This window comes from Coturnix japonica, chromosome 11, assembly GCF_001577835.2.
Source record: "Coturnix japonica isolate 7356 chromosome 11, Coturnix japonica 2.1, whole genome shotgun sequence".
Taxonomy (NCBI): Eukaryota; Metazoa; Chordata; class Aves; order Galliformes; family Phasianidae; genus Coturnix; species Coturnix japonica.
The window spans coordinates 9959657-9987278 of NC_029526.1; the positions used below are offsets into that span (position 1 = coordinate 9959657).

At 41.0% G+C, this 27622-nt stretch overlaps 1 protein-coding gene across 1 annotated transcript in view; it reads right to left on the minus strand.

The window, feature by feature from the left end:
- Nucleotides 1-1240: 1240 nt before the first annotated feature.
- The window catches only part of LOC107319345 (protein BEAN1-like), a 39002-nt gene continuing 12620 nt past the window's right edge, over nt 1241-27622 (minus strand). The window contains exons 4-6 of the mRNA XM_015874086.2: nt 14833-15042; nt 12842-12983; nt 1241-3704 (exon numbers count right to left, since the gene is read on the minus strand). Of these exons, the coding sequence (XP_015729572.1) occupies nt 3344-3704; nt 12842-12983; nt 14833-15042 (713 nt within the window). The 3' untranslated portion in view covers nt 1241-3343. The remainder of the gene's footprint in view (nt 3705-12841; nt 12984-14832; nt 15043-27622) is intronic.

The following is a 27622-nucleotide window of genomic DNA, read 5'->3' on the forward strand; positions in this document are numbered from 1 at the left end:
CGGGGGGAGCAGCGCCACGAGCGGCGGCGCGAGGGCGGAGTTACCACAGCGAGGGAAGCGGCGGCGTCGAGTGAGCGATGGTGCGGAGTGATGGTGGTGGTCGGTGTCTTCGTCGTGGTGTGAGGGTGGCAATGCAGCGGCCTTCGAGCTCAGGTGAGGCGGCTTCGCGTTCTGCCGAGCTCTGGTCCCCCTCCTGAGCTGCCGGCCCTGTGGGCTGTGTGTGTATTGCGGGCTGTGTGTGTATTGCGGGCTGTGTGTGTATTGCGGGCTCTAGCCCTGCTATGTGAGGCTGCTCTGAAGGTACATGGTGCGATGGGCCGCACGGAGCGTCCTTGGTGCCCGTGCTGTGCTGCGCTGTACGCGGTCTCTGCATTCCGTGTTAGTGTTGAGCAACGTTTGGCCGTTGCCGGAGGGTTTCCCAGGACGGGCAGTGCAAATGTTATTGCTGGTTTCGGTTTTTGGGCTTTGCTTTTTGCAGTCGTTGTTGCTACATTGTTGTGTGGTTCCGTAGATGAACGCGGTGTGGGCCGCCCCCGAGCTCGGCTTTGTTGCTTCAGCCCGTGCCCTCCCACGTGCAAATTGCCTCTGGTTTCATGGTGCTGCAGGGCTCGTCTTGGTGCTGGCTGCCCGGCTCTCACAATAGGTCACAACGTGAATTCCTTGCAGGGAAGCTCCGGCTCCGTGCCCCGGGCCGCTCGTTTCCAGCCGGTGTCTGCGCGGTGCTGCAAATGCAGCAGTTTCCCTCTTGGACTTTTCATGTAAGAGAGCTTTCCTTATAGCACGTGTTTGTGACCGAAACGCCGCCACAAAGTGCTACAGTAGTATTTGCACGTGGAGGATTGCGGTATAAAATCACCTCCCGAGCTCCGCGTGCCGCCACGTGGCGGGGCCGTGCCGGCAGCACGCAGCGCTGTGCACTATGCTGAGCTGAGCTGTGCTGTGCTGTGCTGTGCAGTGCTGTGCTGTGCTGTGCTGTGCTGTGCTGTGCTGTGCTGTGCTGTGCTGTGCAGTGCTGTGCACTGTGCAGATCTTTATCGACCCGAGCACGTGGCATCAGTTCACCTTTCCGCACGTCTGCTCCTACAGGGGCTCAGAATTAAGGACTGTCTATTTGAAACACCCGCTTCTCCTTCCCCTCGTGCCCCTCCTGGTCTTAGTGTGAGGTACCTCTGTGTGTAGTTGTGGTGGGTTCTGATGCTTTGCCTGTGCTACTGGCACAATAAAAGCACGGAAGCTGCACTGAGTACATGTATGTTCTTTAATAAAAGTTGTATGCAAAGATCCATATACCAAAAATTCCGGCAGAAGAGATGACTACAGAAATACAGAGTTGTTGTCCTGCAGGTGAGGAACAGCATCGCCAAACAGTCTGTGTTCTCCTATTAATCACGTAATTAACACGAGGCCTACGTTCAGCTTGGCTTTAGGATTGCTGTTACAGCGATACCATAGTTTAAAGTCCGATAAGGGGCTGTGAATTTCTTTAATGTAGTTGAATGGGAGCTGACTTGTACTCTTGAGGTGCTCTGACTGTTCTGCTGGGATCTCTCAGAGTTCCGATATACGACGTGCTTTGGTTGCTGATTGGGGTGGCTGAGTCCCGCTGTGCTGTGTGGCAGTGCAGGCTGTTGGCAGTGCTGTGCCTGTCCTCACGTGGGAAAGGATTTGATTCGTTCTGCTGTGATTTTAGTGCAGTATTTCTATCGTGAGGCGAGGTGTAAATCCCCCCTTTTCTTCAGAAGTCTGCTTAAAGTCGAGTTATCCTGTAAAATCAAATCATTATTTCCCTCTGATACAAAGGTAGTGGCAGGGCCTGAAATCCATGTCAGGTTAACAGACAGAAGTACTGCCCACAGAACACAGAAACAGGCAGATAATGTATAACAGAGCAGACACTTGTGAATGGCTTGTCTTCAGTAGAGCCCCCAGCTTTGCCGTACAGGTAGGAAAGACACATTCAAAAACCAAAATCCCATTTACCTTCTGATTCCTGCTGGATTCCCTCTCCAGCCCACAGCATCAGCCCCCAGTTCTGGTCTGTCCCCATTACATGCCCTGCTTTATGTAAACCTTTGTGCTTCCCTTCACTTCTTCCTGCTAATACAGCTGACTGCTAAACTTCTGTGCTGCTTTTCTCTTCTGGCCCTGACTGACAGTGCAGAGTTCTGTCTCTCATTGCGGGATACTTTGTGTGTCACAGAACTGTCTCCACCGGTGCTTCATGCAGAATAATAGCTTTGTCCATTAAAGATACAAGTACTGGATGTAGTTGTAGTTCTGCAGTGCCCACCAGCTTACTTTGCAATGCAAAATCTTGAGTTTTTGTTGCTTTGGGTGTAATACATTGAAAACTTTAGAGATCTGCAACAGCTTTCTGTTGTTTAGCAAGTGCATATTTACTGTTAGCTGCTTAAAAATATGTCTAATTATCTGATTCCATCGTGCGTATGACTCAGCAATGGTATGATTTACAGAGCAGTAGGAACCAAATGATTCCTTCCCAACTATATATTAATTATATTTCCATTGATCTTTGGAGTGCTGAGTAATGAGTACAGTTGGAAATTAGTTACAGAAAATTGAGATTTAGTTTTAATAATTTGAACGATGCTCGCTGTTAAATACAGTTATATATTTACTTATCCTCCTTTTTACTCATCCTTAGTGGGGGTAATAACCTGAAGTCCATTTTATGGAGCAGCTGCTGCTACCTTCCAACTTGCTCCCGACTTTATGAGAGACTTAGATCAGGCTTTGGAACGGTCTGGGGTATCCGAGGAAAAAACCACGGGTATCAAAAGATTCCTCCTTTTTTATTTGGCTTCTGTGTGGTGCTGATAGTGATGTTTTGTGGGCTGCGTTCTGTTTCTGTCTGTGGGAAAATACATATTTAGAAAAAGAATTTTTAACAAATGGTTTGTTGCCAAGACACTGGATCAAGTGTACTACTGACACCTACAGAGACGAGAAATGCACTTCTTCCTTCTGCTCTAAAGCATGCAGATTATCATCAAATCGAGGAGTAAGCTTGACTAGATAACATATATATACACATAGAGTGGCAACATCAGTGAGATCTGAGATGCTCCAGGAAGGCCAATGTACTGCTCCTCACTGCTGCTATTCTGTGCTACGTGATGCCATGGAACACTTAGAAGCACAAAGAGGGAAGTTTAGGTAAACTTTCAAAATTGACTGTAAAAAATAAAAAAACAATCCCGTTACATCCCTTAGTAAAGATATAAAATAGGTAAAACTTTAAGAGGTTTTATTCTTCCATTTAAACGTGTTCTTTTTTCAGTCTGAGTTCCTCAGAAAGATGGAAGGAAAAAGCCCCTTTTATTCACAGGATTTGGCTCAGAATGGTCTGATAGTCAGAGGGAGAGTTTTTCAGTACTTCCACTGGCACCAGTGGGATGGGGATGTTGTGCTCACACACCACGGCTTCGTACCGGGGAGCAGCCTCTGTGGGGAGCGACGACAGAGAGATGGATGGGATGGATGGGATGGGCTGCTGCCAGCCCTGTAGCCTGGTGGCGTGGTGTGCTGCCTGCCCTGCAGTCCCTGCTGCTGCTTCTTCCTCCTCCAGGCTGATGTTTATAGATACTTCATTTCTTTGGCAGGGGTCTGTAAGGGAATATGGGGGGGGATCATCTGTGGGAATATATATCTGCGTTGCTCCTGGCCCCACGCATTCATCATAGCTGAAAGAAAAACAATTTTTTCATTAGATTCCTGTGAAAAATGCCACGGTACATTATTGTCAGTATAACAGGGGCAGGTAAAGTGAGAAGAAAAAGATCATCTAGCGGTTCCTCAGCCCACATCTTTGCTCACCCTGCCACGCGGGGCACTCAAGAGCTTCACACTTAAAAGCACATCTCCAGGTACCTGAGATTAATCCCTGAGGTCCTGGGGGAGCTCAGACCCTGTATGAATCACAGCTGTGGCTGCAGCACTGCGCCTGGCTCTGCATTTCAGTTGTACCCATGCACAGTGTTGCACTGCTGGTTTCACAGCAGCGTTCAGCCTTCATCTCAGCTCTTTGTAATGGGCAAACTTACAAAAGGGTGGGGAAAAAGCAGTGTTGCCATTTTTACAGTTATGAAAAGAAGGTATGGAGAGCTTTAGATGGAGTGCTGTACCAAATCCTGCCTTCCTGACTCACAGGTCTGTAGGACATCCTTCTGTCTGTGCTCAGTCTGAAACCACAGGTGGGCTGTCTGGATTGTAGATCTGTACTTGCAGGACAGCAGGATTCCTTGTGGAGGGGCAGAGCTGCGATGAATAATTTTGACAGACTCACGCTGGCCATTCTGAGACTCAGCAGAGTCCCCACTGTGCTCCTCCAAAATTGGAGTAATGCAAGAAAGACCGGTCTGTGGGATTTCCATGCAGAGCCATCTCAGGTCTGCCCAGGCTTTGTGCCATTAAGCTAGAGCCAGGGGGGAGACTGCTGCCTCCTTGCTCCACCTGCGCTCAGGCCTTGCTGCCCTGGTGTGAAGAATGACAGGCAGATCGGCCTGCTGGGCTGGCAGCCTGGTGCTGAGCTGGGCTCTGCTGAGCAGTGCTTCTGTCCCCTTGCCTGGGTGGTCTCCCACCTGGCTGCCCTGGCATCACTGATTTGCCCAGAAAACAGCTGACTCTACTTCTGCTATCAAACCAGTCCAGGTGTATGGGTTTGAAGGAAGGTTCTGAGCTCACTGGCTATGCAGGTGAATATGAGGAAGAGGCGTTGAATCATGTTCTTAAGGACTTGCTTTATGTATGACTGCTTTGTTTAATTGTTTCAGGATCATTTTTAATTAGATTGAGGGAAGGAAGAATGGTTCCTGTTTAAAAAAATAATAAAATAAAAAAGACAGAACCCCCCTCTCACCACCAAAAACTCCCTCTCTTCTCCCACTCAGCTGACCTGAAAAACAATTCTGCTGGAGCCAGACAAATTAAGAACCCATTTCCTCAACTGCAGTATCTGCAGAGCTGGCTATTAGGATCTCAGATATTTCCTGAAACATAGGATATTTAGCACGTGTCCTCCCAGTAGACTGCAGGCAGTCACTCTGCCCCTGTAATTGCGTTGCTGCCAGGCTAAACCCAAGCTAATAAACTCTGTTTCTAGATTATAAGTGACTTGCAGCAGGGCAGCTCATACTGGTTACAGAGAGCTCAGACCTATTGAAATCAGCCACTGGGGCCCTGCCTTAGAAGCGTACTGGCTCCTGCTGCACTCATTCAAACCTTTCCTTCAGAGTGCTGCTGTTGGCTTTCATGCTGCTGTTCTATGGGTGGGTGATGAAAGTGGTTTTTGGGGGAGAGAAATTTTTCGGTAAGGAAGTGGTACCTTAGCACCAGGTTAACAAACAACTCAAATATCATAGAACAAACAGCTCAAATATCCAGAGGTGGCTTTATTTTTCTCCTTCTTTATCTTACTTTATATTCATCGGGTCAGTGGTTTTAAATTTGGATTAGAATGTCCTGATTTCTCCATCAGAAATCATTTAATACCGTGGCTCTGTGCTCTGAAGGCCCTAAGAAAGGCAGGTAGGAGCTTCAGGAACAGACCTCAGCAGATAGGAGGTTGAGTTGTTTTTATACAGCACGTGGACTTCAATGTCCAATCTCTACTGAGTCCCTTGCAACTTCGATGTGAACCTGCTGCTCTTTTACAAGATCTTAGACTTCAATCAGAGACTGAGAATAAAGGAAGAATCTCTCTCTTTGCAGGATTACTCCCTCTGAACTGCATCTTTACTTAATTTACATTTTGCTGACCTAAAGCCCAGTGAATTTATTTGAAATCTTTCCACTGGTTTTGACTGATTTAATCAGGCTAATGAATAGCACCTGCTGGGTCCTGTTACCATAGCAAAAGAGAGAAAAGAGTTCTGGTTTTGGAAAGCCCAGAGGAATGTGAGTTTTGAGGTGGAAAATTGTGAATCCCTTTGCAGAGCTGCAAAAAGGAGGAAGCCTGTCTGTCTGCTGATTTGGGGCCTGGGCCCGGTGCCCAGAATCTGCCACTGACCTGAAGGAAAATGGGCACAGTGTGAGCCTTCTGCTCACTGCTGCTACCTGATCATCTGCATTTCTTTCCCTCAGATTTAGTTTGATGTCTTTCATGGACCGTAGCTGTAAAACTAAAATGCTTAGTGAGATAATTACTGAAGTGGCCTTTGTGAAGGAGACCTTTATGCACCAAGACACATGGGTGGCAAATTATGGTATTTAAAACCTGTCAGTTTGATGTTTTGTTCCAAATATTAATATATACACAACAACGATCCGAGGGATGGAATGCCTCTGCTGTGAGGATGGGCTGATAGACCTGGAACAGGCTGAAGAAGTTTTAGTCTCCAGGGAGACCTGACAGCAGCACTTCAGTATCTAAAGGTGGACTATGAGGAAGAACAGGACAAACTCTTGAGCAGACTCCAGGGTCTGACTGTGGTAGCACAAGGGGAAAAGGTTTCAAGCTAAAAGAGAGGAGATTTAGATAGGATACAAAGAAGTTGTTTTTAACAATAAAGGTACTGATGCATGGGCACAGGCTGCCCAGAAAGGTGATGGAAGCCTCATCCTTGGAGATGGTCACAGTCAGACTGGACTGGGCTGTATAGGATGGATAAAAATACATCTCTTTTCATTTATGGCACTTTTTAGCTCACTCATGGCAGTACTTCATGGCCAAAGAGACAACTATATATCATTCAAATAGCTTGTTTATAAAAGGAACTCTTATACTGCATTAGCAGTTAATGGTCTGGATACTTTGTTTTCCACATTCTCTTCAAAGCATTGCACCTGCAGTTGCAGAGTTTCACATTGGAGAAGAAGTGAATAGATCCTGTGTTTTTTTTCTGCAGCAAAGTGTGCATCAAGAACTAAGAAGTGCTGCCAAGTTGCTCTGCAGTGTACTCTGAGCTTTTGACATTGCTTTCAGCTTTCTTTACTTTTACTTGCAAATGGAGCAGGCTGGGACAGAATAAAGGAGCTGCCATCATATCAGCTAGTATGGACCCCAGTACCAGGGCGAGCAAGAGGAACACATGCTGTGTAATGAGGGCTGCCATCGTACAGAACCACTGTATCGATAGCAATCAGTAATGATCATTCCTCATATTAAATTTATACTGTTAGGTGCAAGTCATTTAAGTACAGTATCTAGTTTTGTTGATTTCAGCTGAGATGTTGGCAGTTGTAAAGCTTGGACCTGTATAAAGCTGTGGCTTCACCATGAGCCATTGTCTGTGATGCTAAAGGGAAGCATCCTCTGCCCTGCTGCATGCTCCCACTCCTTTTCTTTCACGTTGAAATCATGCAAGCTCTATGCTCTTGCATTTTCAGTTGCATGATTTCAGCGTGAAACCTAAACTGCTTGCTATCTTCTGGCAAAAAACGCATCAATAGTCATTTTACCTGAGAGATTCAGTTCTGAGAAGATGTCATCTACACAAAAAGTACCTGGTGTTTGATGTTAGTACAGCAGTCACAAGGAAAATCCCTTCTGAGTGAATAAGCAAGTGCTTGCAGAAAGTACTTTGTTACCATAACGTAGTCATGGACTACAGGAACATGTTACACTGCTTCTCTTGAATATCATTTGTCTCATATTAACTCTTAGAAAGCCCTCCTTGGTTATAAGTAATACTTGCAAATTCACTTTAAACAAACTGTTTTACCCAGTTACAGTAGTTTAAGGTTCAGGGTGCCTTACAGACAGACATGAGAAGCTTTCTGACAGAGATGTGCTGCTGTCTACATTTCTTTGCCTTGTTTCTTGTCAAAGTCACTTCACTGTCATCATAGATTATGCTATTGAGTTGTGAAGGGGTAATGATGCCAGGAAAGGGAAGGAGTAGTGATGCCTGTTAACTTCATCAAACTGAATGTAAATGTGACCTGCAAAGAAAAGAATGTTACCTAAATACAGCAGGTCTTCAAGATGACTTTGTTGACTTGGATTGTTTGGGGGGACTGAAAATAACTTCATGAATTTCTTTGGTCTCCTTCCAACAAGCATTAGAATAGCTTTGTTGCTAAGGAAACACAAAAGATCTTATTTAATTTGCTGTCATTCATAAATTATGACCTACTCTCCGGGGAAAGAAGATGGTTCTACTTAGAGAATTTTTTTAAGTCACAGACAGGAGCTAATGAATACAAGGCAAATCTGGGGAATGAAACATCCTTCTGTGTGAGATAGATGTCTTTTTGCTTACTTCATCTGTTATGTGCTGCTACTCTACTAAAATTGCTCCTGCACTGTTTCAGTTTTACTGATGACCTGCTGTCTTTTGGTGATGGTAAACACTAATCCTTACTGGAAAATACATGTACAGACAGGTTTGAGCTATGCTGAAAACACCACAGTGGATATTTATATGATGTTTTTGCCTAAGAAAGAAACTATGTGTAACTCCCATGAGAGAAGGTTACCTTTGTTGTCTGAACTGCTCTTACAGTGGCATATCTCAAGAGGCATCATATTTTCTTAGGTATATTTTTTATTTTAATATTTTCCTTTTGGCATATTAGTCCATTTACTAGCTATATTTTCAATTCTGCGTGATTAGAGATTTATTGAACATTGTTTTCATACAATAGCAGATAATTTCATGTTACTCTGTCTCAGTAATTCACTTTGTTTAATTCCTAAAGTGACAGCCGAGATGTATTTGTTTATTAAAATACCACCTCAAACTGTTGCAGACCCTTAGTATCTTGGAAGTGGATAGTTCATACCCACTGTATTTTGTATTTATTTTTCCTTTCTACACTTCATGTAAAATCAACCTGACAGATACTTATAGAGTTCTCAAATTCTTTAGAAAGTCATTAATTACCCCAAAGGGTGTCTGTGGTTGGGGGTTGTCAAGACACATTGACCAAAGGCTTTCTCTGTAACTGCCTGCAACTATGGCAGGCTAGTGACAAAACTCAGCGTATGGTAGTCCCCTAAATCTAATGCAGAATGTAATGTAAGGTAACGATCGGTGGAAATGTCTGTAGTGATAATCAAATTGAGCCTCTAGTGCAACTTGCAATTTAGGTATCAGATCAATAAGATTATTAACATCCCAAGGTATTTTTCTTAGATTCATTTCCCAATGATGGTGTGCTTATATATATAAAAGTCTGTAATGGACTTTCAGCTGGAAAGTCAATGGTTGGCAGTGGCACCTCGAATAGCTACAGCTGAACACTGATCACTGTTTTGGCAGCTTGTTTACGTTCCTACAGGAAGTCTGCATCGCTGTGTTGATACAGCTTGCAGTGAGTTATGAGCTATACTGTCTTTGATGAAAACCACTGAAACAGAGAGAAAGGTGATCACAGCTGACTAAATGTTTATCTGCTTTTTGTACAAAGTCTGCTTCTCTGGATTTGAGTTTAGCCATCTGCCTCTTGCAGACCATATTAAGAACACCTAGTTTTCACTCAGTGAATTCTTTCATTCCAAATATGTTTTGAAGGGTATTTGCCAGTGCAGTTGCTCCCTTTGCTGCCTTCACGTCTTGCTCTTGTTTTTGCTACCAGTTGCATTATTAGTTTTTGGGTATGCTATCTTAGCTTTGCATTAATTGCACACTGCATGAATTAGGAATAAGAATTGCATTTCAGTAAACCTACTCTTCAAAACATGATAATTTGTAATAAGAATGATCCTGGTGATGTAACATTTTAAACACACAAGGTCAAGCATATCTTTATGCTTCAAGGCTGCGTCTGATAGCGGTTAATGCTGTTAGCACCCATCAGTCCAAATACTCTCCGCAGCTTTACTAATGCTCTACTCATTAGAGAATAAACTCTTTGGTTTTATGGACGACTGCCTAGAGGGATGTAAAGAAACTTATCAGGCTCTTGTGTAATACAGTGCATTCATACCGTGCTTCTCAGTCAGTGCTTTTCTGAAGGGAAAGTTACAATGAAATACATCCTGTATTAATAGTAAACTTAAATGTCTTTCTGCAGAGCTTTGCTTTCAGCCATCTGCTAAGCTCTACTTTTCCTGAGGTTCTCTCCAAATTGTGTTGCTAAGATGTAAAATTTAATAAGATGTTGTTGATTTGCCAAAGCATTTTTTTCTAAAACACGTAACTTTTGTAGCAGTAAGAAAAAGTCAATATTAATAGAAATCCTTAATTTTGACATGTTAAGAAGAATTGCAGAGTAGTGGGATGACCAATGATTGCTTGTGTGTGTTGTCAGTGTGGGCCCTTGGGGGTCCTCTTGGCATCCAGGTGAATCTTAAGGAGGCAGCACCCGTATGTCCCTCAGTCAATATAGAATATATTATATAGAATAGTTTTGTAGGGCAAGGAAATAGACAGGGCAGCTTCTGCCAGACTTCTTACAGAAGAGAACTCACACGAAAGCAGAGATCATGTAGTGCTATCCCGTACGTGCATCCACATATAAGCTTCCAAACTCCATAGAGACAAAATCCAGCTTTGGGCAGCTTTCAGATTGGAAATGGAAGTAACCTCTAGTATAGTTTTTTTGAGATCTGTGTGCTGAAGAGGTATGTACTGAGTGCTTGTTCACAGGAATCTGGGCTTATTCTTGGAAACCTGGCCAAGTGCCCGCTCAAGTTGTTGCCTAGGTGTCAGCTCATTTACTTTTATAAGTAAAGGCTTGTGGGTGTGGGTCCAAATCCCAGTGTAAATTTGTGAGTGGGTTTATATGAAGTTCTACGAGTTTAGATGCCAGACTAAGAAAAAATGTTTCACAATGTGAGGTTTCTGCTAAAATATTTACACCATCTCTAAAAGCCCCTTTGTTATCTAGTATGGCTTTGTAGTACTTAAAAGGTTGCTTGCAGAATGTGCCCAGAATAGAAAAAACAGTGATCATGTGCTCACACTACCAAGCTGCTTCAGAAGAGCTCTTACTAAGGCCGGCCTGATGTGCTCCTCACCTGATGCTTGTGGCCCTGCTTCATGCTTTCACTGGTGTGGTGGCCCCGGAAACACTTGGGAAGTATGTGGCTGCTTTTTGTTACTGTATTAAAGCAAGAACAGGAAGAGGCTTCTCCACTTTTCTCCCTACTGCTCATGTATACAAGCAGTCAGAAAAGGGCATGGCTTAACTTAAAATGCACAGTCTGTTTAAAAGAAGACGATGAATGTTGATCACCCATTATTTGCTGTGTGTAAGGTTAATTTATGTTGAAAGTTTGGATCCTGTTCTGTTTAGTGCTCTTTCTTCTGGTTCTTTGGAGGGAGTAACTGAATTCCTTCATGGTGCATGAGGCAAACAGAGAGTATACAAATAGTTTGAAGAGCAACTTTTGTCACATGCAGGCAGTTCTTGTATCCTTTTATGAGCTCTGTTTTACAGCTAAGGAAAAAACTGCAGTATCATTTCTGATATACCTCTCCTTGAAATTAGTCAATTGTGGCAACGTTGTTACTCCAGGTAACAAGATGCTACAAAGTCCTGCAATTACGCCTCGCTGTGCAGGTTCAGTCTAAATAGCTGTACTGGCAGCTGTCCTTCAAAGATACTCATATAGAACGAACAACCTCAGTCTGAGAGCTAAAGCGTGGTTACAAGGTGTGCCACATCAGTATGTTTTCTTCAGTTCTGCTTTCTGATAGAATAATGATATTAAGACAATAGAAAAGTGAGGCGTGCTGGATAATATGGAAAGGTGGTTTCTTGCACTTTCTTTTTTGCTGTTTGTACTGAACAGTCGTAAGATCAGTAGTAAGAGTAACATGAAAGTTTAAATATCTTTAAAAACATAGTTTACTAAGAGCTATTTTCATTTTGTGGGGCACATCAGGCTGCTTAGATTATCAAATAACATCTGCTAGCTTTGCAATTGTAAGTGGCAGATGAAAGGGGTGATGGAGATTGTACTACATACTAATTTGTGTAAATGAAATCTGTGCTGTCTCACCATATGTTAATATCTGAATTCTGGGCATATTGATTTTTTTATTTTTTTCCCCAGTCTTGCAATAAATCTATGTCCATAATGACTTTTTTTTTTTTTTATTTCTGGCTCACTAACGAGATACCCAGACTTTTTCCACACACACAGGGAAGGATCTGCTGTGAGCAGACCATCTTTTTGTTTCATGCTGTCATACCTTTAACATGTGTGAACAACAGTGGTAAAAACCATAAAGTTGATTTCATACTAGTTGCTTATTTCACAATAATTTCTGCAAGCATTAAGGAGTGGGGAGTTGCTCGTGGTACTTGGAAGAGAACAAAAATTAAAGGGCTTTAGAATCCTTGCAAACAGTGAAATAAAGCTGGTGAGAGGAAAATTCCTTGCAGCTACAGTAACAAATATGCTTTAATTGGAAACTTGGCTGAATGTTTTAATTTGTTAAAGTCTGTTATGGTTCTAAGGGAGTATAAATCTGAAGTCTCTTTTAATCTAATGACAATAAAACACGGTTGGGTGGGACTCTGAGGGGCACCACCTGAGGCAGGGCTCATTTCCTCAGACACTAACAGTACAGGAGAAAACCAAAGGTAGGAATTTCTTGGAAAAAAAAATCTCTCCAAAAGTGCAGCCTTAAAAATAATTTCTTCCAAAGAAAGATTTTCCATAGATGACTTTGTGTATTTCATTCATATGCCATCAAAGTTATTGATATTAATATGAATATTAGTAGATGATAAATACAGGTGTGCTTACTTAGTAAATACACTCTACTATGGAAAACTTGAGCTTAAACTAAATAAAATGTTTGTAGGTGGAGTCTGTATGACCTGCATTTTTGGAGTGGATGTTGGTCTAGCAATTTTATTTTCCTCTTTAGCAGGCTTTGCAAGTGCAGAACTATAATATTTAGAGTCTTAGAGAAGTGCTTACCGTGGAGGTGAATCGGGATACATGATGTTGACCTGAGAAAGTGTATCCAGATAGGAACCAAAATCAAAAGCTGGGGGAAACTCCTCCATGCAGGTGGATCTCAGCTCTCCAAAAGAGCCGCCATAAGAGAAGCCATCTGGAGCTGGAAAACAAGCAGTTATTGTTTGCTTTTCTTTTCCACTGAGACAATATTACTGTTCATAACGCTGCCAAAAATTAGAAAACAAAACCTCTCTGAGGCAGAATTGCTGTTACTTCAAGCAATCAGGTTTCACAGGACATTTCTGTTCTTTTACGAGCCAGCCTGTGTCACTGTGGATGAGCTGCAACGTTGGCACAAGGACTGTATATTTAGCGCTGTCGTACAAAGTGCAAGTGTCTAAAGCTCTTCTGCCTCAAAGGCTGAAAATGTGTAAGTCGTGCTGCATACAACTTCAAAGCAGGAGCTGATGCCGATGTGTCTGGGAAATGCACGCATCGAAACCTTGCTAGTTCTGCAAAGGCTTTTAAAAGCAGACTTAGGTGTGATTGTGTGTGTGTGTTGAGAATGTGCTGTGCTTCTTAGAATAGCTCACAGGAAAAGAAGAAAAATGGGAAAATACTAGGAAAAAAATATCCTGCTCACTGCACCAGGAGTTTCCTAATGCTTTCACACAAGAGTTTCACAGCTCTAGAAATACCCAGGAGTTGGTGCTATTTTGTGTCTTTAATGATAGTTAACACTCAACATTCTGGTTGAAATTTCCTTAAGACTGTCCTGAATTGTGGAAATGTGGCAAGTCTCTGGACTCCCCTATTCTTCCATATGAAGTGATCCTTCCTTTTCGCTCAGTGCTTTAAAATGGCTCCTGGAGGCAGGGGCCAGCTTTTGAGGTGACATCAAAGCAGCATTTCTCTGAACACAGAGTAAAGGGCAGGACTCACTTGTGCAGTTCTTGAACTGCGTGTCCATCCTGCTGGTAATGTTCACCTCTGCCAATGCGTGCTCGAGGAATTCTACCAGCACTAATGGAGTCTATCAGGTGCTGTGCTTTCCTTCTGCTCAGCACTGGAGGCAGCCAGCTTTCGCCATGACTCCTGCTGGTCCCTTTCTGGCTGGGAGACACGTGCTGAGATAGCAAGATGGTTTCTGCTAATGTACAATTTTCACTTAGGCAGACTGGCACAATTCAGTTTAAGATGGTTCTTTGGAATTTCTCTGAAAGTATCATCATGCTTGATGCTTCCCCCCCATCCCCCCCATTTTTTTAGTATTGTTATTTCTAAGAAACAGTTTAAAAATTGTCCTTTATGTCATGGCCTGACTTCAGGGTCTTTTTTTTTTTTTTTTTTTTTTACTGGCTGGATATTTACAAAGTAGGTTTTCATCATTGTTTTTCTCAAAATATTTTAAGGATCAAACTGTGTAATTTCCTTCACCAAGGGCTTTGAACGTCTGATCAGCAAGCACCAAATTGGCCAAAAATGTAATTCTAAAATTACACCTTTGTACCTCCAAGTCCTTCCAAGTCCTTTTAAAGAACAGGGTGCAAACAAACAAACAAACAAAAATGGCCTTTTTTGATAGTAAACCAGTGTCTTTAATGATGTTGACAGTTGTCTGTGTAATGGCATTTTGAAGCCCTGTTTTCTTTACATACGGTTTTAACTTCTGGGGTAAGAAGCTGGTTAGTTGCCAAGTCAGTGTTGTAGCTTACTGTACACTGCAGAAGTGAAAGGTTCCTAGCACAACAAGAAGAAATCACAAGATGTAATATACACAAGGGCTGAAGGGGATATGAAAATAAACTATCAGGAGTCCAGTGACAGCCCTCTGCTGTAGGGCTTGTACTTTGTGAAGGTGCTATTGAACTGCAAAGGTGCTTCTCATCAATGCCTTGTAAGCTTTTACTCATTTTATTTTTATATCCCTCGCACAGCGTCCAAACTCTTTGTTGTCTTTAGCAGCAGGTATAAATAATGCTGAGAACTGTTTCACTTTAGCTTCTTACCATAAGCAGTGTCTCTCCTCTGGTGTGGGTGTCTCAGCCGTCCGTCCTTCCTCAGGCTGCCAACAATGATGGTGACACAGGACAGAAACAGCACAAGTCCGATCACTACTCCAGCCACCAGAAGTGGAGAAACAAGTAAACTTGCATCACTGCCATTCTCACTGTAGCTGGGGAGCTCACTGGTTGGACTGCTCTGGTTCAGGTGAACTTCTGCATGGCAGAGACAGGGAGACTGTGTCAGTGGGGTCAGACAGATGCTAAAACTAAAGATTTTTCAAAGTGCTGTGAGACAGCTTGAGACCGATCCATTGTATAAGTACATGCTTTAAGGGATAGACCATTTAACAGACTGATTTCTGGAGCTGTTAATTAACTGACTCTGGGGGATTCACTGAGCAATCATTTCCCTGCTATGGGAAACATCCTCCTGGAATCAATGATGTATCTTGCACAATGGTCACTTTGCTTATTTCTGCAAAGACCCTTTGGGTAATGATACCCAATCAGTATCATTAACTGACTGATGTTGAAAGAACTGTGCGGAACCACACAGGGAAGAATGCTGAAACTCAAAAAATGTCACTCCCATGCAGAACAAGGGATTTGGACATTGTTACCAGGTATGAAAAGGCTCCGGGGTTTTGCAGAGCAAGTTTTGGGTAGGAGTGGAGCAGAGGAGCATGCTTTTGCAGAACAGGGCATCCTTTAGCTAGTGGGATGAGTCTGCATCCCAAGACATTGGTGTGAGGCAGAGGAGTGAACAGAGTTGTGGGTCAGAGAAAAAGCTTTAAAAGGGGTCTTGCCAGATTCTTTTAATCTTCAGGCATTTCTCTGTGAAAAAGGAGTGAAGGTACTGAGACAGAGAGAGACATAAGTATCTTTTCTAAATTGTATATGTTTTAGCATAATCTAAGTAAAGAGTAACTGTATTTAGCCTACATGTCTGATAAATTTGCACTAGTATGTGTTCTTTAAAGAGATAAAAATGAGTTTTTACAGCTGGAAATCTGTCCATTTGCTAAGGCAGCAGAGCTTTGGAAACAAAATTTGTACTTGAGAAGAGATTATGCAAAGGATTAACAGAGTCTGTCCCACTACGAGAGTGCATGTGACAATGATATTGTTTGTTTCTACCTTACAACTTAAAAAACCCAAAAAACTTGCAAGAAGATTTTTGTGTCCCCACCAACACCACAGCAATGCTGCGTAGGGATGCAAGCATTCAGCCCAAATGTTGGAAACCATCTGTCTCTGTTGATTGTTTCAGTATCTTTACAGGACTATATTTACTTTTTTTCCATCTAAGCTGTTCTTGTGTATCCTGAAAATAGATCTTAGCGAGACTACAAAATGAAGATAAGAAACACAGTGATCTTTACAATGAATCTGTAGTTAATCATCTATCTGGAACACCTGACTAGAAAGTTTTCAGTCCAAGCCATTGACTGACACTCCTGAAGTTAGGAGATGACCAATATCTGGAAATGGCCTATTGGTGGTCATGGCGCAGTGTTAAATATGCAGGTGATTAATGAAATCAGTCTGCTAACTGTGACAATTAATGATAACCTACTAAAAAATGTAAGTCTGAAAGAAATGTGTACTTTAGTAAATGATGTGAGCAAGTGAGGATTTAGTCATTTGACATTCCAGTTTACAAACAGGAAAAAGGCATTTCTATGGCTTCCATTTTATTTATTCCCTGACAGGGGACACACAATATGGAGAGAGAGATGATGTAGACGACTAATCCAATGAAATGGATGAAAGAAGTTTCAGATCAGTTAAAATTTTGGCAATAATATCTCTAACTTAAAAAGAAAAAAATAAATACCAAGAGTAGCTTTCAAATATGGCACAGATGTATTCTTATATCTGACTGTATGCCTGATAAATAATTTGTTTCCTACGGAAACTAAACCTAACAAATTTTTGCTCTCTTGAGTGTTCTGTGAATTAAATGTATACTTGTAGAAGTGCAAGTACATTCTACATAGATTTCAGAAAACATCCATGTTTTCCCAGCTCTTTCCCTTTGGGATACACTACTTGGTATCTTGCAGTCACAATAGACTTCAGATGACGGCTTCAAGACAGTGTATATTCTCATGGGCTAACACTTGACATTGAGAGAATTGATGAGAAATATTAAACCAGACTGGGAAATTAGCATGTAGTAGCTTTGCTTTTTCTTTTTTCCTATTTTTTTTTTTTAATTGTTCAGAAGCACTTGACTGTTGGCTGAGAATCGTTATGAGCAATTAAGACAGACAGCCAAGAAATGTGCTGAGCTATTACAAAACATGATGTGCCAAAAGGAAAGACTGAATTTTCTGAAAAGCGATCGTGTAGCGTTAAGTGTGGGGGAATGGGGTTTGCAGTGCAGGGGCAGCTCCTGTGGCCATTGTGCCAGAACTAAACTTTCTCAGTGTTTACAAAATTCCAGTCATGTTTCTCATCTGTACAGTTTTTAACTATGTAAAAACTACAGTTTTTAACTTAACTGTGTTGGTAACGTGCTCAAGCAATGTGTACCCCTGCTGCCTCTCAGTAGCCTTGTTTTGTCATATTTTTTTTGCAGATTCCGTCTGTCAGTATTGCAGTTTAGTTTAAATCACAACTGCAAGAAACGGACACCTCTAAAAAAGAACAGAAAGTCCTGGCAGATAATGTGTCCTGGCAGGGATAGGGAGGTGATCGTCCCTCTCTACTCTGCTCTTGTGAGGCCCCATCTGGAGTACTGTGTCCAGGTGTGGAGCCCTCAGTACAAAAAAGATATGGAGATTTTGGAAAGGGTCCAGAGGAGGGCCACAAAGATGATCAGGGGGCTGGAGCACCTCCCCTATGAGGACAGGCTGAGGGAGTTGGGTTTGTTCAGCCTGGAGAAGAGAAGGTTGCGAGGTGACCTCATTGCAGCCTTTCAATACCTGAAGGGAACTTACTCCCAGGAGGGGAGTAAACTCTTCGAAAGGGCTGATAATAGCAGGACTAGGGGAAATGGTTTTAAGTTGAAGGAGGGAAGATTTAGGTTGGATGTTAGGGGAAAGTTCTTTACTAGAAGGGTGGTTAGGTCCTGGAACAGGCTGCCCAGTGAGGTTGTGGATGCCCCGTCCTTGGAGGTGTTCAAGACCAGGTTGGACGGGGCCCTGGGCAACCTGATCTAGTAAATGTGTATGTTTGGTGGCCCTGCTAGGCAGGGGGGTTGGAACTACATGATCCTTGAGGTCCCTTCCAACCCGGGTAATTCTGTGATTCTGTGATTCTGTGATTCTGTGAATGTACTTTTAGCTTATTTGCAATGATAAAAGAATCACAGAAAATCATAGAATGGTTTTGGTTGGAAGGGACCTTTAAGATTGTGTAGTTCCAACCTCCCACTAAAGGAGGTTTTTTTCCCTTTTTTTAAGGGAAAAATCCACTTGGTTGCCATCCTGATAAGAAATTGAACCTGGGATGTGAGGTTCCTCCATATGCTGCTGGGTTGTGGTTTTCAGTTTGAAATCAAATAATCCTGGAACTGGAGTTGGTGACAAACTTCCCAGCAGTTCAGAGGAAGAGAGGTTATGTATGTGTGCTGTTAGATCTTATGAAGCTGGGACAGCAGGTTAACAACTTGGCTAACAGGAAGGGGAAGAAAATAAGACAGTTGAGCAGAGTTATTTAGTAGATTTTTTTTTTTTTTTTTTTTTTTCAAAGTCTAGCTATAGAAGTCAGCTTGTTTCTGAGCACATTGACTCTTCCTGTGGTACCACTCAGTATGAGTGCTAATATTTAGTCCTGTTTTGCTTAATAGGAATTTAATGGGCTAGTGGTGATGTCAGATAGAAAGTACTCACTTATACTCTTCTTTTTTACTTGAGGAGTGATTCTTTTATTACAAGACAGCCCATTTATCTGGAATGTTCTCAGGGCTCCCTTAGTTGTTCCAAGTCATGTCTGTTTTATCTGCTGTTTCTTGTTCTCATGAATCCTTCTCTTTTTATGTTCTTACTCTAATTGAACCAAATCTCTGACAGAGACAGGATATATTGCAATATTGCTCTTATTAGGGGAATGAATCACTCCTCTTAGCCCAGCTCCTAAAACAATATATGGTTGATAAACTTCTCTGGTGGTATGATTTTCAATTTGACATTGTGAGTCTAGTCTTGCAGGCTTTGTGAGTAGCTGCAGTGACTTCCTACAAGGGGAACTGCTGAGGTGACTAATGACTACAGACCCTGCATTCATGAAAGCATGTCTGGTTTTGAATTTTTTGGGGAGGCAAAAGATGTTACTTCTGGCAAAGAATGCTGAATACGTTTTCCTTCTCTTATCCAAATACTTACACTTCTGATAAACTGTGTATTTCTGTACATAAAAATGTTATATTTTTTCATTCAGAATAGAAATGTCTGTAAATTTATGTAAAGTCCATACAACTACCAGCAGCAGCAGTGTGCTGACCTTTTCTTTGAGGTGGGGTTTATTTTTTTAGATGAAATTTCAAATTGTGAACAGTGCAAACATAAATACTTGATCTAGTCCTCTAAATATGAATGACACTGTATGCACAAAGCATTGCTTTTATCCAGTGATGGGTTACACAGCTCCCAACACAACACAAATGGAACATTCTGGCAAGCGCAGCTGGGAATACAATGCCCATATGGCTGCTCTGTGAATACAGGGGGCCCATACGGCTGAGCAAACACTTAATTTAGAATTAACGTAATAGTAGAGAATTGCCCACACTGTTCGTTTGCTGTTAGATGATAAACGATCCATCTGCAAAATCCCTTGAATATGACATTATTTTATTATACCCAGCCATCCTTCCATCCCAACAGACCAACTTGTTGAGTAACTCCATGTATGAAGGAGATATAGTACAGCTGGACTGCTGGGGTATACATAGGGCTATTTCTCCTTCTCATTAACTTCACTCTAAAGGGATGCTCCTTTGTCCTGTCTAACATGGTGGTAAGTGATGCTGTAGGTGCAGTTGAGTCAGAACATGTCAGAGAGCAATGTCTCAGTATGCAAATGTGTCAATGAATGTGGTCATTGCAGATACAGTCATGGTTTTGTTTTCTAGGCTGAAACTTGCTTAACTAAAGCTGAAGCACATTGACGGAACAGTTGCATTAACTGAACACCATGGGTTAGTACAATTATTGGGGGTTGATCTAGCTCCTCCTATTGTCTTTAACAAATCAAATTAACAGAAGCAAATGGGACTGAAAGTAAGTGGGAGGAAGCTTAGTATAGGATAATGCAGAGTGCTTTGATGATCACAATCAGGTATCTCAAACACTGAAGCAATTTAAAGCATGTTTCTGGTTGCCTCATTTTTCTCCCTGTTTGGGACAGTATTGGAATATGTAGCCTCTTTATCAAGGGGAGGAGATTGACAGATGGCAAGAAGGAGTTGAGAGATCCCAGTGAGGCCCACAGATGAACTAAATTAGTGGAAGTGATAAAGATTTTGTTGATTCTTCGTTTCTGAACAATTCCTGTTCAAAGATGATTATTTAGTCTGACCAAGAATGGCCAATTGGATTATGCATTTGCTGCTGTACTGTGAAATAGGTCTCTGGCTGCTGCAGCTGCTTTCACACACTGCTTATTTCTGCAGCTCCCAGACAGGAGCTTGCAAAGTGTGAAGTAGGCGTGTTACAGAAACAAACTGAAAAAGGTTCTGGATTTCAGCTGCTGACTTTGTACAGAGCATCACTGTAGCAAGGGAGAGACAGATATTATTCAAGTCATTGAATGCAAATGCCCCATAAGAGTTACATTTCTCCCCCCCCAAAAAAATTTTTCTATTGGATTCAAAGCTCTTCATTCTGGATCATAAGGAAGGTTGGAAACTCTTGCTTATGCTAGATAAACGCCAGGATACCATCTGCTTATGGGATTTACTGTGGTTATCCCAAGTATAAATCAGGAACCGCTCCAGGTCAAAATCCAACCTGCATTTGATTTATATTTATAAGCAGTTCTACTCTTTTATTTTTGTGCTTTCTTCTGATTCCTTGTCTGAGAGTCTCGCTTAATGACAAAACTAAAGCCTAATTCCTCTCTCTCCATTGCCCTCTCACCCTTACTACAAAAGGAAAACACTGTGCTTTCACTGCTGTAGAACCTAAAGTAGATTGCAAGAAGACGTGATGGCAAATTTACTCAGGAATAACCAAGGCCTGAGAAGTCTTACAAACTGAGAAAGTACAGTAAGCTTGCAGCTGTCATTAAAAACTGGAAGGTGGTGAATTGATGGGTGATTATAGGGAATGGTTTTGTAGGTCTGGCTGTGGCAATGGCTCGTGCCAGCATTAAGTGTCACTACCTTAACATTCTGATGTGTTGAACGTCTGAGTTCTTGTTGTCTCCCAGGCAGCCACACACAAGTGCAGACTGTCATCATACAGTGCAAATTCATGTCTGCATTTTTAGCACCAAAGGAATAACACTGCTCAGTTCACTAGTTACATACTAGTTCATCTATAGAAACACTGTACATCACATTCGTCCTATTTTATAGAGAAGGAGCAGGTAACAATTGCTTCCTTATTATGTTTAATGTTTAAATGATATTTAATAGGAATTGATGATGATATGAAGATCAGTTAAGGCTGTTGCTGGTCCTTCTGCATTTCTCTTATTATCTTGCAGCAAGGGAATGGAAGACCAGAGTAATCTGGAAACTGTCTTCTCTATAAATCAGATTTATGAGAGTCATATAAGTAGTATGTGGGGAAAAAAAAAGAAAGAATTCTTAGTTCAGGAGGCCCAAGAGCATATTTAATTCTCTCTCCCACTGTTTGCTTCTGCTGTGTGCAGCCCAGGGGCCAGTCACATACTCTAGTCTATATGTTTTTCTGCTCTGCACACACAAAGCTAAACTGCCTCTTAATGTACAATTGATGTTCATTAATAACCTGTTAGGGACTGCCAGAAACTTTTACCTTATGTGGCATCATACGGTGGAAGTGCTCACTGGTTAAAGACTAGCTGGTATAATTTTTAGCTCATGTACATTGTAGCTCACACTATTTCATTCTTTTACTGCTTGAGATTCCATTAATTAGAGCTTGATGGCAGTTTATCTTCTAGAATGTAATGGTCGTTTGTCAAAGTCAAAGAATAGATACATTTTTGCTGTCGGTTGATGCAACTGTGATACTTATTGTAAAATTTGCTGTAAATATCATTGTAAACAAAGGGTTAACTTGTCTCACCTGGTTATTGCTACTGTGGGAGGTATTTCAGCATAACCCAAGCCCAGGTTTATTCTATTAACCAGGCAGAACCCATAGATTTAGATTGTTTCTTTGCAGCTAACATAGTCTCTTTGATCTTTCTCATTATGTACATATGTTCTAATAGTAATTAAAGCTTTGCACTGACTGATAGTTAAGAAAAAAGAAGAAAACATCAAAACCTTATTTAGAACATCAGACTGTGTGGTAGGAACATTTCAGTGTTATCTGATGCACTCAGCTTAAAGTGAATTAGGAGCATATTTACAGGTACAAAAGCTGCCCATGACCTTGAGGAGCTCATCCAAAGCAGAAAGGGTGGCCTTTCCCCTGAGATATCTAACTCTGCCTTTTTATCATGTCTACTGGCTATCAGATAATGACTTTTCTCTTCTTGCATTGACATCCTTATTATAGAGCCAGAATGAATAAGATTGGATCACCAGCAGCCTGCAAATTGGGTATGTCAGAAGAAAAGAGAATGGGGCTGCATAAGGGCTCGGAAAATAAATCTTCTCAGATGCTGTGGCTTTAGGGTATTATGTTGATGTCACAGCAGCATGTATAGGTGCTCTTTCAAATTAACAGGAAAATCTTCCAATTTTCAGATCCATGGTCTATTTTATCAACATGATAAATACCACTGCAGTGAAACAAATCACTTTGGAGCCCACTTTGTGATGGACAATATTTTTCTTCCCTATTTTCTCATACACAAATAACTTTGAACTAATAAGATTGCAAGGACCCGAAGCTATTACGTTTTTTTAGATACTCCGTGTTAGGGTTTGGAAATAGGTACGATGGTAAAGTTACTTTCAAAAGCTCAAATCCAGCCTAGGACAGTAGTAACTTGGCTGGGGCAATTTTTGTGTTATGAGAATTTCTGGTATTTCAGCACATACGTGTATTATTTTGAGTTTGGGGGGAAAAAAGTGGCAATGTAATAATTTTTCTTTTAACATGGATAGTTTTTGAAGGATGGTTGCTGGAAAATAATTATCCGTTTTACCCCATCATTGTGTCTGCTTGAACTTGGATCTGGATGTCTCACATCTTCTCTTTAGGAGGCTGAGTTATGTCTGAACTGTACTGTGACCTAAAGAGATACCTATAGGGCAGACAATAACTTATGGAACTGCTGCCTGCATTCCTCTTCTTATTTATAGAAATGATCCTATTTCTTATTCCATCCTTACCTCCAGTCTTCAATAGTAATGACCTACTAGGAAAAAAAAAGGAAAAAAAAAAAAAGCAGAGGAATGATTGACATTCAGTACATATAAAATAATTACAACAGAAATACTGAACTGGCTAGTTATGTAGGATGCTAGGTGCTGAGAGAAATCAGTTAACAAACATTGGCTTGTTTAAAGATGTGCTATCATGTGTAATGTATCTTCTCACATATAATATGTCTTCCTTTTAAGATGACATGAATTTTCTGAAATAATTAAAATGGCTTTGTAGTGTTACGCAGTTCCATATGAATAATGGTGTTGATGTCCCAGAATTTACAGTGCCTACAGTATGACTTACATTATCATTTGTATCTGTAAAAGCTACAGCAGCATCTGTCTGCATAAATAAAGGCTTTTTCTCATACCATTAAGAAGCTATTTCACTCAGATTTTGTCTGAATAGGGCTTCTGCCATGACAGCTGCAGGAATGTCGATAACAGCAAAACAGATATTGATTCATGGGATGGCTGTGCTCACTCGCTGTCTTTACTGCTAAAGGAGCCATGAAAATTCAAGGGCACTAGAAGATCTATAGAAACTAAATTACTCAGGCATTACTATTGTACTGTCTTTAAAACCCAGTTGCTTACTGTAGAAGACTTGTTTAGTTAGAGGACTGGTAAATCAGTACAGGACTTGTCATACAGCCAAGCCCTTCCCACATGCATTCTGTGCAGTGTTTAGGGGCCTCTTGGTCCACATCAGATATTCTGCCCTCTTCCATATTTGTGTTGCATCAGCACAAACAAGAGAAGTCCTTCACCACTGAATGGCTGCAAAAAGCAACTTCTCCCCAGGTGAAAGGCAAGGAGTATTTCCTGGAGTCGCATAACACTGCTGCCTTCCATATACAGCTTGTTCTATAGGTTCCGCATGGTGCTTAAATAAGTACAATACTGCTCTTTGAGGTGGTGGAGGAAAGACATGAAAAATGTTTGGGCCTTAGGGATGTGTATTGATACATTTATTCACCTTTCTATAAACTGCAGTATGCTTGGGTGCATATTTTAAACGTAAAATGGAGCTATCTTCATCATAAGGTAAGTGCTGACAGCTGCTAAAGCAGGTACTGCACCTTCCTGTCTGCTGAGAAGTCACAAGTCCTGGGTTTTCCCCTAACTTATAACAAGACTTGTGCTAAGGCCTGACATTTACAAATGTCCTCAGCAATGTCTGTGTATGCTGCACTGGTTTCTTTCAAGGCAATCAGAAAGGCAGACTGTGGCAATTTCTCCGTTCTTAAAACTAACCTTTATTATTATTATTATTATTATTATTTTTGAAGACGTTTTAAAAAAGTTATCTGTACAGAAAGCAGAAATTACAGTGAGTATTGTTCTGTGTTGCCGCTGAATGAAATTGAGTGAGAAAATAATGGAAAGACACAGAGAAAGGCTAGAATGTGAACTTTGCCTTTTGCTGAGAGTACACTTTCTTAGGTGAGTCTCTGTTTAAATAATTATATGTTACAGGCAAGTTGATTAAATTTTGATGTACAAGGGTTCTTTGGATGTTTGCAATAAGCAGTGCTGTAGGTTAGATCCTTGGTAATGCCCACTGAGAGCACCTGATAAAGTCTTAACTGGAACTCAGGTATTTGTAAGCCCAGCTCATTTCTGTAGCATTCTGAACAAAGAAAATGTCTCAGTCCCAGACAATGAGTGTGTCCTGCAGGGGTGGTTCAAAATAATTGTAGGTGGACTACCTTAGTAAATGCTGTTCTATGGATACTGCTTGAAACAGAATGGAGAAATACCAAGCAGCTCCCACCTCACAGCTGCAGAGTTCTCATCAAAAGGATGCGCTTTGTACATTCAGTCTGGTGTTAAAGGTCAGGAACTGTTCTTCCTACAGTTTATCAAATAACTGTGATTTCATCTCTGGATGCAATTTGCTTTTTCAGGTCAGGTAAAATGATCTTTTTTTTTTTGCTATTAGTCTGTTATGGCAGCACAGATTGACCCCTGATTGTTTTCTGAGCCCTGCTGCTAACTGCCAACTCACTTTCATACAAGCCATTCTGTAGCTTTTACTTTCGTTAATGGAGGAAAGCCCTCCATTCAGTTTACCTACTTAAAAAAATATTTTTTCAGAAAGAGCTGTAGGGTTTTTGGTGGGAAAAAATGAGTGTCCAGGGTGATGGGAGATCCTCTTCTGCTCCCTTTCAAGTGCACAAGCAAATATATGGAGAAAGATGTAAACAATTTTGTAATAGAAGACAAAGTTATTTCTATTCCTGGTCATCCTGATCACACAGAGGCTCGAATCCCGGGGGTTGGACTCGATGATCTCTAAGGTCCCTTCCAACCCGCACGAGACTGTGATACTATGATACTATGATGATACATGTGACTGCAAAGGGATTTTCATCAGTGTGTTTGTTAACAGCGAAGACTTTTACTGTTGCCTAAAGCAAATTAAAGTGGAATCACATCAAAAATCCAATCCTCTTCTTTAGTTTCCACTTATCTGCCTGAATTATTTTTATCTACAGATTAACAGTTAATATTAGACTCTTAAAGAGGCCAAGAAGCTTCACACAGTGTAGTGAGATGCTTTTTTTCTTCCAACAGAAGGGATTATATTATATTATATTATATTATATTATATTATATTATATTATATTATATTATATTATATTATATTATATTATATTATATTATATTATATTANTATTATATTATATTATATTATATTATATTATATTATATTATATTATATTATATTATATTATATTATATTATATTATATTATATTATATCATATCATATCATATTCCTGTAATAAGAGGGAACTCAGGATGTGATTTAATACGAGGGCAATACAAAAAGCTTGCATCAGAACAATGTATAACATTCTCAAAGAGGTCATTAAACTTAGATATTTTAACTGTGTGTACCTGGCCTTACATGCGTAGGATTTGCATGGGGCAGCTGGATTTGCTGCTACATTGACTCTGGTGTGAATGTATGAACCCATTCAGTGTCATACGCATGATCAGTGAGATGTAAAAGACAATGAGATATTAAAACACACTGAAACCTTATATTCTTTGCATTAGTAGGCAATAACTCCTTTCGTGAATGAGCTGACAGCATGAAAATACCTCCTATTTTATATGATACAGTAGAAATAGTGTGTGAGCTGTAGAAAAGTGAACACTATTCTGAAAAAAGCTTCTTTGTGAAAATCATGTAGCACTGAAAGTAATATAAGAGTTAAAACAGTGTGCCAGGGTTACTAGAGGAACATCAAATCCTAATGAAATATGGTGGGGTATGTCTCTGTTGTACTGGACACTGTCTTCACAGAGACCATGCAATTAATCGCTTGGGGAAAGCGGCCTGAGTGTGCTGCCATACTTCAGTCTGTTGTAAAGGCCATATCACATAGTGCAGTAAGTTTCACTTCAGACCCTATCTCTGATCTCCCTTGTGCTGATGGCGTAGGATACAAGAAATACCATACTATTTGGATTATTAAAATAACTGCTGTATTGATATGTACTGTCTAACTCGTTAATACTATCCTGTTGAGTCCTTCTGGGGATGAGATCACAGATTTTTCTAAATAGCAGCTGCTGCATAGTTTGCTGAAATACCAGATTTAAGGGACAGGCAAAGAAGTCTGTTGATAGAAACAGATGGCCTTGTTGCTAACAATATACCTGAGCTTTGCAAGCACTGACTGCTTGCGAAGGTGTGGGCAACCTTGTTGATTCAAGAAGTGCTAGGACTGTTCAGTAAGGTTTTTGGTTCTGAAAGGAAAGTTACTGCTGCAGTTCCTCTCTGGTGTTACTTGGAGTTAGACCCTGTCTACAAAGAAGAAAAGTTGGAGCTATACAAGTACTTTGTGTGGTTACTCCTTCTGTTCCCCTTTATCAGAGTTTGATTACCCAAAAACTCTGCAAAGAAAAACATATGTATCAGCCTTATAAAAGAGAAACAGAAGTAATGAGTAATGCGAAGCATATTAGTTCATAGTATTTGTCATTGCGGTTATTGACTGTATGAATTATGATGGTGCTTCCTGTGAAGAATTTAGCACCAGTTGGTTTTTTGTACTATCTCATTGCCTATGGGGTAGGTATCAGTGGTGAAGTGTGGCACCCTCTAATGTCTTCTGTACTACTTCTTCTCTATCTGAACAAGCTTTCATTATCACCAGTTCCTGAGTCATTATATGAGCAATCAAGTCAAATTATCTTGTGCACTGGCTCAGTTATCTGCTCATCTTTCAATTATTTACAAACATGAAATTACCAAGAAGCAGGCACTTAACTGGGCTAGGATTCAAAATGAGCAGGA